Source organism: Mixophyes fleayi, chromosome 1, assembly GCF_038048845.1.
Source record: "Mixophyes fleayi isolate aMixFle1 chromosome 1, aMixFle1.hap1, whole genome shotgun sequence".
Classification (NCBI taxonomy): domain Eukaryota; kingdom Metazoa; phylum Chordata; class Amphibia; order Anura; family Limnodynastidae; genus Mixophyes; species Mixophyes fleayi.
In genome coordinates this window covers 56587827-56602512 of record NC_134402.1, presented here as the reverse complement: position 1 = coordinate 56602512, position 14686 = coordinate 56587827, and the positions used below count along the sequence as shown (strand labels likewise).

The following is a 14686-nucleotide window of genomic DNA, read 5'->3' as shown; positions in this document are numbered from 1 at the left end:
AAAGCAGTCACTGGTGGATGTCAGAAGGAAATATGATTATGGATGCTGCTCTTGTTGTCCTCTGTATGTGTACAGCGATGTTGTGCAATTACCTTGGTATGGTAGTTAATGAGCTTTAACTGCCATAATCGAGAATGCTGCAGCTCCCAGATCTGGTTTCAGTGTCCTTATGCGCACCTTTGTCCTCTGTTGGCGGTGAAATGGTGGAGCGTGTCGACGGTTAACGCGATGTTTAGGGCAGCTATGGATGTGCTCGGGACCACTGCGTGGCTGCTGTAAATCCCGATCATGTGGTGGTATTCCCCTGTATAAGCGCTGTGCGCTTCGTGTCTGGCCCTGTTGCCGGATGTCCTGCTGCTGCAACCCGCGCATGCGCGGTAACCGGTGCTGGGAGTCCTGGAGCATCACTCGAGTATAAGCCGAGGGGGGGCTTTTTCAGCACAAAAAATGTGCTGAAAAACTCGGCTTATACTCGAGTATATACGGTAATCTAAAAATGTAGTCTCGTGTACATTCTGAAGAGGAAAAACAAATAGTTACACTGATCTCTAACAAAGGGATTTAAACTGGAAGCTACAGTGCAGATTATCTTGCTGAAGCTCCAGACTTCTGTGTTAGTGGAAGGAGGTGAAGAAGCGACTACTACCTGCGTCATTTAACAGGAACATTGTAAACAAAACCTACCCCAAGAGGATAGACGTTACCTACATCATTTTGCTCATTTGTGCAAATATTCTGATATAAAACGATAAACTGAGGCTTTTGTGCTCCATGAAATGTTATTCTTACTAGTACAAAACATTTTACATACTCTGCAGAGAGGAGGAGAAACAGTTTAAAGAGCGGTGCAGCAAACACTACGGCTATGAAAAAAAGGCTGCGCACACGACTATCCGTGCAATCATAGGCCTAGACGGGCATAGATCCTTTCATCGCTTACAGTCACACAACTGGCTAGGGAATGCTACAGAGCTACCTACTCCAGATATACTAATGTGCACCTATCACAGTGAGGGGCAACATGAAGTTGGATGGCGTTCAAAGGGGCTGCACGGAGGAAGGAGGGAGAGCACAGTGCACTCCCCCCACCTCTGGGTAAGCAGTTGTACAGAAGAGGTCACCTGATGCAGAAGTCGGCTGTCCTTAGATCTTAGAAGATTGGTAGCAGGTGGCTGGGGTGGTCGCAAGAGAAGGCGTGGAGGGCCGGAGGCCACGTGTCACCCACCGCTGACCTATCATCTACACACGGTAGAAGTTGCCACTATGTGGGCTGAACCAATACTACTGAGAAAACAGTGCTAACAATCAGTCTACATGATGCCTCTGGTCCTTAGTGAATGGATTACATTCCCATGGATGTTGGAACACAAAAAATATGAATGGATTCATTGTTGGCAACATGCACTTTAATGTGCCAAACAATACTCATAACACTCCGTACAAAAGTGGAGAAGAGGTATTCCAGCCATTAAAGAAAAACAAAAAAAACCCCCACAAGAAATCAGGAGAGGTTTTTAAAGTTATAATCCCTGTTATGTTGGTAAATACTACCAGGATGGCTTTAGTATAGAATATATGGCATTCTCCTTTACAGACAAAGGTTATATATAATATGTAAAAAAAAGTGCTACTCAGTATACAAAGATATACATCTATAGACACAAGGGATTAAGCTTCAGACATACGCAACTAACAATAGTGAGCAAAACGCGTACATTTTAATAAGATGTGATAAAAGCGTATGCTAAATATAAGCGTATAAAAAAAAAAGCTCATCAAACTCAAAACATATATTCTACGCCAATGTCTCCTACACACCCACCCAAAAGCCAAATCAACCCTAGTGCTGCCAGCAGAAGCTACAGATGCTGCCAAATCTATAAAGATAAAATTTTACATATACAAGGAATATATAGGTCTCATGTATCCCTCCACCCCCCAAGGATGCCCCATAACAGTCATGTTTCATATACATATGTGCTGAAAATCATAACATATTTAGGGGCATATTTAATTGTCGGCGGAAACACCGAAAATCTCGCGCTCCGCGCACTATTACCGTTATTACGGTAATAGTGCGTGGAAAAACTATTATTACGGTAGTTTTCTCGCTGGATTTCAGCTGCGAGCTAACTGTTACCGTAATAACGGTAGTAGTTTTAACGCGTCGGGGAATCGGAAGAATTGAATATGCCCCTTAGAGTGATTAATGCCCATCTCTACAAATATATAACTATTTTGGAATGTAGCAGTGTCCATTACCAGAACGGTTCTTGGACAAAGGGCAATAAAACGGTTGTAAAACAGATTAGCATAGCAATACCCCTCTTACCATGATGTCACAGCGGAGGGAAGAACAAGTGAATAAATTAATTTTACAAATTGTTAGTTTTAGGGCTCAGTCTTCATTGAGGAATTGTCCACTTCTAGCCTTCCCCCAGAATACCTGAAAAGTATTTAAGAGTCATTTTTTATGTTTCTGCGTGTTATATCTGAAATGGTTTTGCATTTTTATTTCTGTATGCCAATTTGTTATCTCTATATTTATTTAATTAGCATTGTGATTTTTTGGATTTTACATCCCATTTAATGCCACTCTGTCTTGGTGTTTTTTTTAATAATTTGCGTGTTTGTATACATGTACCATTATAAAGAACAAACCTTTCAAAGAACTTTATGGTTCATAGCATCTCTGATTAAATTAGGTTGTGATTCTATTTTGGGACAAATCAGACCGACAGCTCTTGAACTAAGTGACAGGACTTTGTTTAATAGTGTGAGTGTGCGAGATACATTTTGGGGAATTTTCACTCATCTATATAGTCAGAGCAATTGGCTTTGTTTTTATTAACCCTTTCACACCCATGTCACGCATACCCAGGTGAGTCCTGTTGCAACACCTACTTTTCCCATTAAAATTGTTGGATAATATGGGCTTTAAGCTTAAAAGGTAACGGCAGCAATATCATTTTTAATTAATATCTTGCGTTAATAGTACAATAGTCTGCAAGTTGTATGTTTCCTGGAGGCAAAAATGCAAAATAAAGTTTGTTTTGATTTTTTTTAAACAATTTCAGGCAGGCAGTCACCTGTATCAAGATAGTTTTTAAAATAAATGCCAGTCTGGGACTTTTACATTCCCTTTCTTTCCCTATTCGCTACAGCAGGCAGCCAGGAAAACTCTGCAATCTGAGAACGTCTACCTCCCCTCCACAAAAGAGCACTCCAGTGCATGCCCTCTTCAACACAACTGCGATGCACACAAGCGCAAAGACGTAGAGATGCATAGCATCAGTCCATGACTGTAGGATGTTGTTATTGTCACATATAAACTGCAAGGCATGCAGGGCACGCTTTTAAAAGCGACAGCAACTCTCTCTCTCCCTGTTTGATTCTTGTCAGCCCTGTATGAGTGTCAGAAATGAGGGGAGGAGAAGGGGGAAGAGAGGTTTGAAGGAAAAAAAGGGACAAAAGTGTTAGGCTGCCGGTCTAGTAATAAACTTACAGAACTAGCGGTAGAGGTCTTAGCCTATAGCAGTCACCTTTCCCATAAAGCTTGATGTGCTCACAGGTATTCGGATGCCCCCAGGTCTTAACTCTTATTGTAGTGTAAGTTTATTAACAAAACCACAGTGGCAAGGCCGGAGGAAGCAGTTCAGATGGTAATGGATGGTCAAACGTAAGCCGAGGTCAGGGGTCTGAAGCAAGCAGAGTAGTCAAATAACAAGCCAAAAGGTCAGGGTCACCAGCATGAAAGCAGAATCCAGAAACAGACTAAAGGGTCACAAACGGAAGGTCCAATAACAGAGGAAAAGAGTATTCACTGGAACAAGACAGGAACAGGACAGGAGCAGGTCAGCAACAGACAGCATCTACGCTATAACCGGCAGGGAGGCCAAGCCCTCCCTGCCCTAAATACAGCCAATCAGGAGCAGGAGTAGGGTCATATGATTAGCCCCCCCAAGCACAGCATAATTAAACTTATTAGGGCTACTTAGCCCGCAGGCTATATGGATGGACGCGCACGGCTACTCTGAATTGCCGGGACGCGGCGAACTGGTACACCAGCGTCTGACTGTTGCCCTAGGAATGGTCTGGCTGGAAGCGACGTCCCGGTTGTCAAGGAGACGGCCACGACGCAGGAGACAGAAGGGAGCGAGTCGCTGCGGTCCCTGCCGCCGCGGCTTGTAACAAAAAGAATACATAAAAGGATGATGGTAAGGAGAGAAGGGGAAAGTGAGAGAGAGGATGTGACAGGGTAAACGGTAATACAAGGGGGATGTGAAGAACTGCTACTCATATACATGATTAATAAGAAAGTTAAAGTAGTGGAGCTAAAAGCAGAAATAAAGACACAGACACACAACCAGGTCTGACAGGAGCCAAACAGGTGGAGCAGAGGGCAGATAAAAAGGAAAGTGGGGAACAGACACAGAAAAAAGAAATACGAAGGATGGGGAACAACAAGCTGGTGAAGGTGAGAAGGTGATAAAGACAGGAGTGTGAGGGAGAAGTCACATAGTAGTGGTGGACGGAGGTACAAGATGTTACACACTGCTGGCAGAAACACATTTATTTGAAAGCAATTGTTGCAGAAGTGCCAGATTTGAATAGAGGCAAAATAATGTGTATGCTGTTATATGGTCCAACTGTGGTTAGACCTTATTAGTTAAGTCCCAATTAATAGCCAGTTTAGATATATTCCCCTCCCTATTCTTCCAACATCCCTACGTTACCCCAATAAAAAAAAAGTCCCTATAAGAAAGTCCATTTCTTTGGGTGTTATCTTGGTTGGGGTACCTCACCCCTCTGTGTCTGGGCTGGCAACACTCCCTCTCCTCACTGAAGAAACCAGGAAGTGTGTGCCAAAGAGAGCACAAATGTAATAGCAATATGATAGTAGTAGAAGTGATGGCAAAGAAATAATAGAACAACAAGAGTAATAGAAATAAATGCAACTCTAGACAGATCAGCATTCATCTATAAAACAGACACAAAAGCAGTTAAAAGGAACAAAAGGTGTACTAAAATCTATAGTCTGGGGTATTATATTGTATCACCCATATTGTACTGTATTGCATTGTATGTGTCCTGTGTAAGACTATACATGTATTGTTAATTTGTCATAAAAGATTTATTCTTTAGTGAATCACATAAAAGGACTCTGTATCCGTACAGTACTTACTATAGACAACCCACAATTACAGTACAGATTTAAAAAGTAAATACACATGTGGCTTCAATTATTCAATCTGTGAAATAATTGCAGAATTTCTTATAAGAGAAATTAAAAAGGAGCCTGGAAGCTACAACAATTTTTTCTCCCCCAGATTGCTTAAGTCTTCAAATATTTTGTCTTTAGAAAGATACTGCACTTCTGGCTATAAAATAATCAGAGTTCTGATCAGCAAAATAACTTTCTGCTCTTAAAAGTGTGCTGACTTGCCAGAAATGTTCCACATGGAAAACAATCATATTAATCTCACTGACAAACATTACTTTAAGCTTAGATGAATCTGCATTGCTGCATTTAGTGTAATCACAGGTTGCTGGCTGGAACACACTAATTAACCTTCCCTGTGATCTCCACTTACAAAGACATTCTTAGGTTCTAAAGACAAGGCAAGAATAAGCAGGGCTAGTTTTAGAGTAGTATGTCCACACATGTAGTGATGGGAGAGTCTTAAGCCTTTAAACCGAATTAGCCGTAAATCGCAGAGCGTGGGCACAAAATGACCTGTAGTCCAAACAAACATCAGATTGGTAAGCAGATGATCTATTACTTCTGCCAGCTGCACCAACTGGTCTCCATGTGATCTGGTGGCTTAGTCTGCCACATTGGCAATCAAAGATTCGGATGCTTTGAGTTTCGGGCAATGCAATTTTACCTGATCCTCACTGCAGAGGAGACCCCTAGATCAAGGTTGCCCTGGTTCAGAATTAAGTTCCATATTGTTACAACTGGGTTTGTTTAGCTTTTGAATATAATTTTCAGATACACCGTCACTGGAAATAGACATTGTATTTATATTTCATATATATACCCGGAGTACAAGATATTGTCCTCTGTCATTCCAGAACGATCAGTCCACGGTCTGTGTCCTTCAAACATCACACTTAGGAAGTTTGCAGAGAATAGAAAAACAGCCCTTCCTCGTCTTTAAAAAATGAAGGCTATTTGGTATTCAGCTTTGTTTACCACTCAACCAGTGTCAATTAGCAAGTGCAATTCTGTGCAACAGAGAGAAAGTGTTTTATGAAGGAAATCGCCATGAGAATTATGGATATTATGATTTTTGTAAATAACAAAATAATAATAATAATAAAAAAAAAAAAAAAAATGGGTATTTGCATGCTCAGATATAGCAATGCCAACTCCTCGTTAAATAAGAAATAGAATATTGAGATCAACCTGCATTCAAGGAATAATGGGTGGAAAGTTATAAATGCCAGATTTTTATTGCCATCTTTCCAGCCACAGAACATTCGCTCTCCCTACTCTCCCCCATATGCACCTGCCACTCACCACCCCCGTCACTGTATGTAACAACTAATGATCACGCACCAGCTGATTATCTCACAATATCATAAGCTGCAGCCTATGCTTGCCAAACAGTGAATTTTTCATCCATCGGTAACGAAACCTAGTAAAAGTGTTCTGTCTTCTGGACGCTACTGTACTGCAAATACAAAGAGCAGACTAAAGATCTTCACAATCTGTAGGCTTGTAAACCCCATTCTAACCACCCCTGATCCTCTTCCTCTACTAGATACTGTCACAACTATCAATTTTGGTCATTAAAAAAATTGCTGTCCATCAGTAAAACACATTGATAAAACAAAGGAGCAGTTTGTAGAAATATTTAGAGGCAAAACGTTCAGTTGTATATGGTTGCTCTTTGGCCCCATTATGTGAATAGAAAATAAAGACCTGAATGGAAAGACCTTCCTGAGTGACACTAGCTGTGGTGGGTATGATGTGTACTTGTTGAAATTAATATATAAAAACAGATATATGCGTGGCTTGCTGGAACAGCTCTGTTGTGTATCCAACCAATGAAACAGGTGATACAGGGTCTTCTGTTGCAAAATTGACCCCTAGGGCCTGATAAGTCTAATGTAAGGGAGGAAGGTATACATTTATATTTAATGAAAATTAAAATAAAGTGTTTTATAGTGTCACTTCAAGGAACGGCAAACAGTAACCTATAAACTTGTACCATTCAAAATCTCATAGTCCCCCTTCTGACATTTATTCTTCATATATCTGCACTAAAACATTTGCCTGTTACTTTGTTACAGACACCAATATTTATTTAATTTTTTTTTTGCAGAGGAACTCATACTTGATAAGAATGACTACGGCCATCCTAACACCTGTAGTCTAGTATGCCTGTAGACTTCTCACAGAGTAGGCAGCCATATTGTGGGCCGGTCCAATAATCATGATAAAGCAGCCTATCCAATCACGAGGGACTAGTCACATCAAGAAGGTGGATCACTGGCTTAGTCCACAAGATGGCTGCTTCCACTGTGTTGAGGTTACACGGACTGTATTTTGTACCTGCAAGAACTCTGTACAGCGGTGCACATAAGGAAACTGAGAAGTAACCGCTGTGCACTCTGGTTATACACAGACACTATTAATGCCGACGGGAAGTAAATGAAAGTGATAAAACGTTTCTTACCTTCATATCTGTTGGGAGAATCGCAGCCCTTCTGAGGAGTTGCCACACGCAGGAAGATCTGCTGTCTCCAAGAATGGCGGCGTGTCCTCACTGGGCTACTGTTTCCCGCTTTATTAAGGTTGGAATCGCCCTCAAAGTCACTGAAACACAGACACCAACATGTAAGTATGGACACGGCTGCACAAGGGATCATGTGCAAGGTCAAATATTTACTGGGTCAATGACAACAATATACATCAGCACAAATCATTACAAAAACCCAACTAAATCTGCTTTCAATATAATATGAGCAGATTAGATACGTTTTGCAAATAAATGATGTCATACACCCGCTAATGGGATGGTGCCAACCATAATCATTGAGGGCACAGACATTAGGTTATATATGGCACTTTCCTAGTTATATATGGTTTCTTGCCGTCTGCTAAGAGTCACTCTCCATTTAACAATACATAAACAGGAAAGTGACATATGTGACCCAATGTTGGTACTCTCATTGATTAGAGTTAGGACCATCCTATTAGCAGAAGCACTTTGACAATAGGGGGCATAGGCATGTGATCTGCAACATGTGTTATGGAATTTAGACTGTTAGCCCCAATGGGGCAGGGACAGATGTGAGTGAGTTCTCTATCAGCGCTGCAGAATTAGTGGTGCTATATAAATAAATGATGATGATGATGATGATGAATGGACAAAGACTTCTGCTTTTATTATTTTACAAACATGTTTCATTGGATTTGTTTTTGTTTTGTATTTGCAGTAATCCCTTCCCGCATTTGCACCGTTCTACAGTGATTGACCAACTTGCCTTTTGTATAATAATGAAAGCGGAGACTTCAGAATTTACAATGCAGATAGTATGTAAGAACTAACAGGTTAAAATGAAGCATTAGCTCTTTTCATCATGTACAAGAGAGGGTCATGACTGACTCTTACCCTGGTATAGCACATTATGTGATTGAACATGTACAACTCTCTGATCAGAAACAAAAACATTGTGGGGTGCTCAGACGGAAAAATGCTCAGCTAGTTGAGGAGCAGGTGAAATATTAATAAATGAACACTACCCCTATTAGAGGATTCATTTTTCAGAATTACAAATTAACAACGGAGATCCCAAAAATGAGAGTTTTTCAGGTAAGTGTGTTAGGCCAAATTTGAAGTCACTGAAGTCCATGTATACACTCTTCTATTTGTGGGGCTAAAACTCTTCGGGATTCTTTACAAACTTAAAATTGTGGATTCCTAGACTTTGAAATCATTTAGAAAACTGATGTAGGTTATTAAAATGAATATAAAACATGACCTTCTCTCTCTATCAACCCTGGTATAATCCCTTCAAAGGGAGGCATCTCCCACCAAACGAAACAAAAAAAATATGATAATCAGGACTCGAATAATGCATTTTAATAATGTATAATGCAAAAATAAAAACACTTGATGTGTAAAGTACAGTGGACAAAACAAACAGCTGCCCTGGAAGAACAAAGTGACATGAGGGTACAGAAGACCTACCGTTCTTTGTTAAACTCAGCTGTGCTATTTTCTGCTACAGGAGCCAGAAACTTTAGAAAGTTTGGCACAGAGGAAGAAGAATGAAGCTTCTTTCGCAGAGAAGAGCGGTAGAAAAGGCTGAGAGCACAGGTCAGAATAAGTAGAAATGAAAGGAAACAATAATAAGCAAAGGTATAAAAAAAAAAAAAAAAAAAAAAAAAAAAAATATACAAGAAGAGATCTGATACACTTTTAAGCCTAAAATTGGTCAGTGGCACACAAAACGCTCTTGTTTTTCAACAGCATCACATTAAAAGCTTGTGGTTTAGTTTTGTTTCTTTTAAAAAAAATGGTATTTATATTCAGTTTAACATCATAATTTAATATTAGCAGTTCATTTGGGACAGACAACCATTTATACCAGATTATTTGTATTACAGACAGCAGAAATACCACCACCCAATGCTCTCTCTATTAGTTCGTTATCAGATAACCATGGCAAAGATCTGACCCTCAAATGTCAAATAGACAAGCCCAAGAGAATTATGTGTTACTAACACCCTAAACACATACCTGGGAGTGACCAGAAAAAGCACTTCAAACCACACTACTTTTGTTGCGGTTTTAATTTTATTTAAAAAACTCAGAAAAAGCAAAAATGACAAAAAAAAAAATATATAATATTTACAAGTCTTCACATCTGTTTTTTCAAATACACTTTTGCAAAATCTGAAAAGCCTCCCACACATGCAGAGACAGCTCAATACAAGGTGTAGTCGCATTTTATGACAGCCAAGCTACAAACCATGCTGACAAAACCCATGAGAACATGACTTTGCTGCTCACCTCTTGTGTGGGACTGGGCCACCTGGCTCTCCGCTTGAGTTCAGCTTTAGTTTTTTGAGAAATATTGGGGAAGAGGCTGCAGTGACAGGAGGAGAAGGGGCAGCTTCTGCACACTGCGATGAGCTGCTGTCAGGCTCGCTGGAACTAGACACCAACATTCCATCCCGGCAGGGAGGGAGGGAGGAGGGAGGGGAGTGGTGGAGAGAGATTGCAGCACAGGTAAAAAATTGTATGGTAGGTGAACGCACTTATTTTTTTCGTTAGTCAGTCACTTTTCTTACCCATAAAATTCATTTTGATCCCTCACAAGGTATGTATAGGCCAACAACGCTAAATATAAAAGTATGCGTTTGAACAGCACCCACATTTGAAATGGTGTGTGATTTGCCTGGGACATAAACTCCTGTACATGTCTTGCTTCTAGTGTAGAGTAGAGAGATGCCTGAACCAGTCCCGTTTCGATTCTCAAACCAGTTCAGCGAATCTGGTCTAAAATTCGAGAAATTTCGGCAAATTTTAGAACAAAAAATTTAAATAAAAAATTAAAACAAAATGTGGAACAGGTGCTACTATATCCAGCCATGTTTGACCATGCTTGAGCCTCTTTGCACACAGGTGAGCCAGTTGCTCAATAATGGAAGAATTAAAATTTGGGCAGCTAAAATGCTAATTGTTAACGCAAACCTTGAATGTTTAACAAATGCAAAATTACCCCCACAGCTCGACTTGTGGTCTGTCGATGTCTGTACTGCAAACATGTTCAGGGCTACGAACCGGTGAATATATTTCCAACGGCTAAACAATTTTCACGCATCTGTATTCCAGAGTATGATCATGTCTGTCCCTATGACATGATCACTAACAGACAGCAGTTTTTAATTTTGGTGTTTTCGAATTTTCCGAAAGTTCAGGATACAGAGTTCATGGAGATTTCAATACCTGTACTATAAAAACGTATGACTGCTTCTATGCTCTATATTTTCTCCTTAACCAAGAGATCATGAAGCGAGGTATATGTTTCTTCTGTACAAGAAAAAACATTGTAGGTGCCGAGTTGCTTTACTGGTTCTCTGGAACCGTTATTGTTGACTACTGTTCTTTATTTGTGAGTTGCATATTAATTAATGCGTAAAAACAAAAAACATTAGATCATGAAGCGAATGTTAAAAAAACGAAAAGCAAAACAAAAGAACAGTAAAATGAGCCACGTTTCCAATGTACACAGCAAGTGTAAATATTAGTCTGTGTAACAAATGGGACAGTGCACAATGCAGACAAACTATAGTCTCCTGAACTAGGCTGTACAGACCCGTACTGTGAGAGACTTGTTTGCCATGAAAAGCACACATTACCCTCTATAGCGATATACTGCAAAGTATGTCGCAGCAAATAGATATATCCCCCCGATCTGAATAATCTGTACATGTGAAGTGATCTATGAGATACTACTTTTAACAAAACAGGACATGCAAAGTGTCTTATTGTCCAGAGTGTATGTGTACCATAAATCTGATACATGGGCCTAAGCAGACTACTGGCCGGGTTACCCTTCTCCATGTAACATACACAGCTCAAGCTCTACAGTCCTGACGATGTTTTAACAAGTTGGATGTAAAACTTTGCCTCATCTAGGTGTGCTTTTGACCCCACAATCTTCATGCATCAGATTGGCAGGAGCCCATGGCCTCCTGCTGGCCCCCATTACTCTCCTCACATTGGGACAATTGTCCTCACTAAACAAATCACACACGGTCACTTTTGTCTCCCACAAATCAGCATACTTGTCTCCTGACATGCTCTGTGCTTCTCTTGAACATCCTGCTCAGTTTGGCTACGCTGTGCACTGTGCTATGTGCAGATAACGTGGGGACACCCCAGACAAGCAAAAGACTAAATGCAGTAAGGTGTGCCTACTGAAGGCAAACCGTAGGCAACAAACTGAGCACAGGGCACCAGCAGGTAGCGAAAGCTGCAAGATCAGGTAGGGGAGAGCAGGTCAGCTTGCCAACAGTCCTGATTCTGGTGGGGCAGTCTCAATAGTCAGTGAATGTCCTGCTCAGCAAGGACTTTATCCTGACTACAGGGACAGTTGAGAGGTCTGTCCCGCTGGACATGGCTTGGTTAGCGAGTTGTTCACTAAATCCATCCAATCCACTCTCTGTCTGTAGAGGCACAAAGGAGTCAGGGGGCTGTGAGGTTACCAGAGAGTGTGGAATGGGTGTAGTGCCATTAGGAAGTACAGAGACCCCAGTGCTTTCCTAGCAGGAGTCATGATGCAGAGCAATAGGAGGAGGAGGGCATCACCCTTGTGTGCCAGGTGGATTTCACAACAAATGGACAGTTAATAATGGATCAGGAAGAGCAAATACATGCTTAGTTAAAGACATCAATGTATAAGATTCGGTTAATAGAATTGGAATTAAAAAAACAAGAACAATGTGGACCTTAACTGAAGGAGGAGGAGGAAGAGGAGGGCAACTGTTCTTTGTGAACAACTTCCATGACACGGAAGTTGGGGCCTAAGAATTGATCCAATGTTGTGGTGAGAAGAGGGAGGCAATCACATGTGGTTGAAGCAGATAGAAAAGGAAACTGGATTCAAGTACCTCAGGCAGATGAGTAAATATATAAACCACTCTCAGGTGTATTCTGTGTCTCCCTCCCCTGGTGAAGGAAACCTGTGCAAAAGGCAGCCTGAACCCAGGCTGCAGAGCAGAGGCTGCATATCTGACTGTGTATGATATGGACATCACTTGGATGCTCTCTGCATTGTATTGTGGTCACTAGGATGATGCCCTCTCTGCAATGCATATCAGTCACTAGGATAATGCCCTCTCTACTGCGTATTGGTCACTAGGATGATGCCCTCTCTGCAATGCATATCGGTCACTAGGATAATGCCCTCTCTACTGCGTATTGGTCACTAGAATGAGGTTCTCTCTATTGCATATTGGTCACTAGGAGGATACCCTCTGCATTGTATTGTGGTATTGTGGTCACTAGGATAATGCTGTCTCTATTGCATATCGGTCGCTAGTACCGGCGGTGCTCTTTATCCCCCCCCCCCCAATCTTGTTCAGCACACTGCCAATGCCTGGATTCAAATAATGGCGATGACAGAGCCTTTGGGGGGAATCCCTAGTATTCCTCCCCAAATCACTAGTGAATGATGGCACAAACCCACTTCCTACACCAAAGAAATAGTGGATCAGAAGGGTCCAAGGCCTGCAGAAAGTGAAGGTTCCCAGTGGAGAGCTGGACTGGTTTACAATTCTGCAATCCACAACCTCTCTTGCACTTTGTGTGCAGCTTGTGTCACAATCCAGCTTTTCACCCTCATTCTCTTAAACCTTCCACAGAGGACATGCCAGCTCCCTACTAAAACACACCCATTCCCTGAATTCAGCTTATCCTCCTCTCACTAAATACACAGCTGTTGATGTGAGTAAATGTTATTGATCACTCCTCTCTCTGTCAGGCCAGACAGCTATCACCGCCTGATAGCGGTTTGTTTGCCACTTAAATATATATACACCGCTATAAGGCAAGAAGGCTTCCATTACATACCAGAAATTCGCTTACTTATTTTTGTTTTATTTTTTAAAACCTCCATACACCGAAGGGGTATTTTTTACTAGTAATTACTGCTGGGTTACATATTGCTTGTTATTTAATATCACACGTCCATGGATCCTATTATGTAATATATTTCAGAGAGAAAAAAACAGGAGTTTAAAATGAAATGATATCTTACACCCACCGTTCCTTATGTGTAGAACATTGCCTGACAAACTCAAGCAATTATAAATTGACGTGACAGTACAAATCTGCAGCCTATGATAGTGGCAGCAGGTTTATGAAAATATTGTGAGATGCGGATTATTATCAATCTACTCACAGAAGAATTATTAATTATGTACAAGTGGTGGTGAGGTTTTTGACAATCTTGATTTAAAAAGGATACAGCTTTGATAAAACAATGTATAAAAAAAAAAAAAAAAAAAAACAACTTGATAAAACTAAGCTACATGTAAAAGCAGCCAGTATTCTCCTGCATTGTCACCTCTTCCATAGCAACATGGCTTATCCAACCTCCAGCTGGATCTGCCACGTATTCTAAAGAAGCCCCAAAGAGTATTCCACAAGAAGCCAAATAAAATATGTTGCTTTGGCATCTTCTCTCCACATTGTGCCTTCATCATTGACCAGGCCTGTTTAATAACATTTTGAAATTAAGAGAAACAAATTCTAGATTCTGCCCTGACAAGTGTCATGTTTAATTGATGGACACTTGATTATTAACCACACCATCCGCCATCCCCACTGTCTGGAACCGCGGAGCTATATGGCACCTTACAAAACAATGACAATCTGAATCCTCTAGGTGGCACCAGGCGGCTACTACTTCCAGAATGGCAGTGATTGCAGAATGAAATTGTGTGGTATCTCCGCCACCTAGCAGTATTATGTAGGCACAGTTAGGAGCAGATGCAGGCTGGTTGTGCCAAGGAGGAAGATATCTCCGAGCAGGACAGCTAAAAAGTCTGACCCACCATCTTGGACACCAAGCCATGCCCCCTCAACTTATTATACAAACTAAATTACTGCACACACAAAGTAGATAAAGTGCATCCATGGCCTGTACATAGTGGAGG

The 14686-nt window shown here is 41.0% G+C and overlaps 1 protein-coding gene across 6 annotated transcripts in view; it reads right to left on the bottom strand.

Moving 5' to 3' along the window:
- Positions 1-14686, bottom strand: part of TBC1D1 (TBC1 domain family member 1) — a 199740-nt gene that overhangs the window by 48213 nt on the left and 136841 nt on the right. For 3 of the 6 annotated variants that reach the window (XM_075194772.1, XM_075194775.1, XM_075194776.1), the window contains 3 exons: positions 10032-10175; positions 9207-9323; positions 7689-7828 (listed from right to left, as the gene is read on the bottom strand). In XM_075194772.1, coding sequence (XP_075050873.1) covers positions 7689-7828; positions 9207-9323; positions 10032-10175 — 401 coding nt within the window. The remainder of the gene's footprint in view (positions 1-7688; positions 7829-9206; positions 9324-10031; positions 10176-14686) is intronic. The other 3 variants (XM_075194774.1, XM_075194777.1, XM_075194773.1) reach the window with 2 other exon arrangements.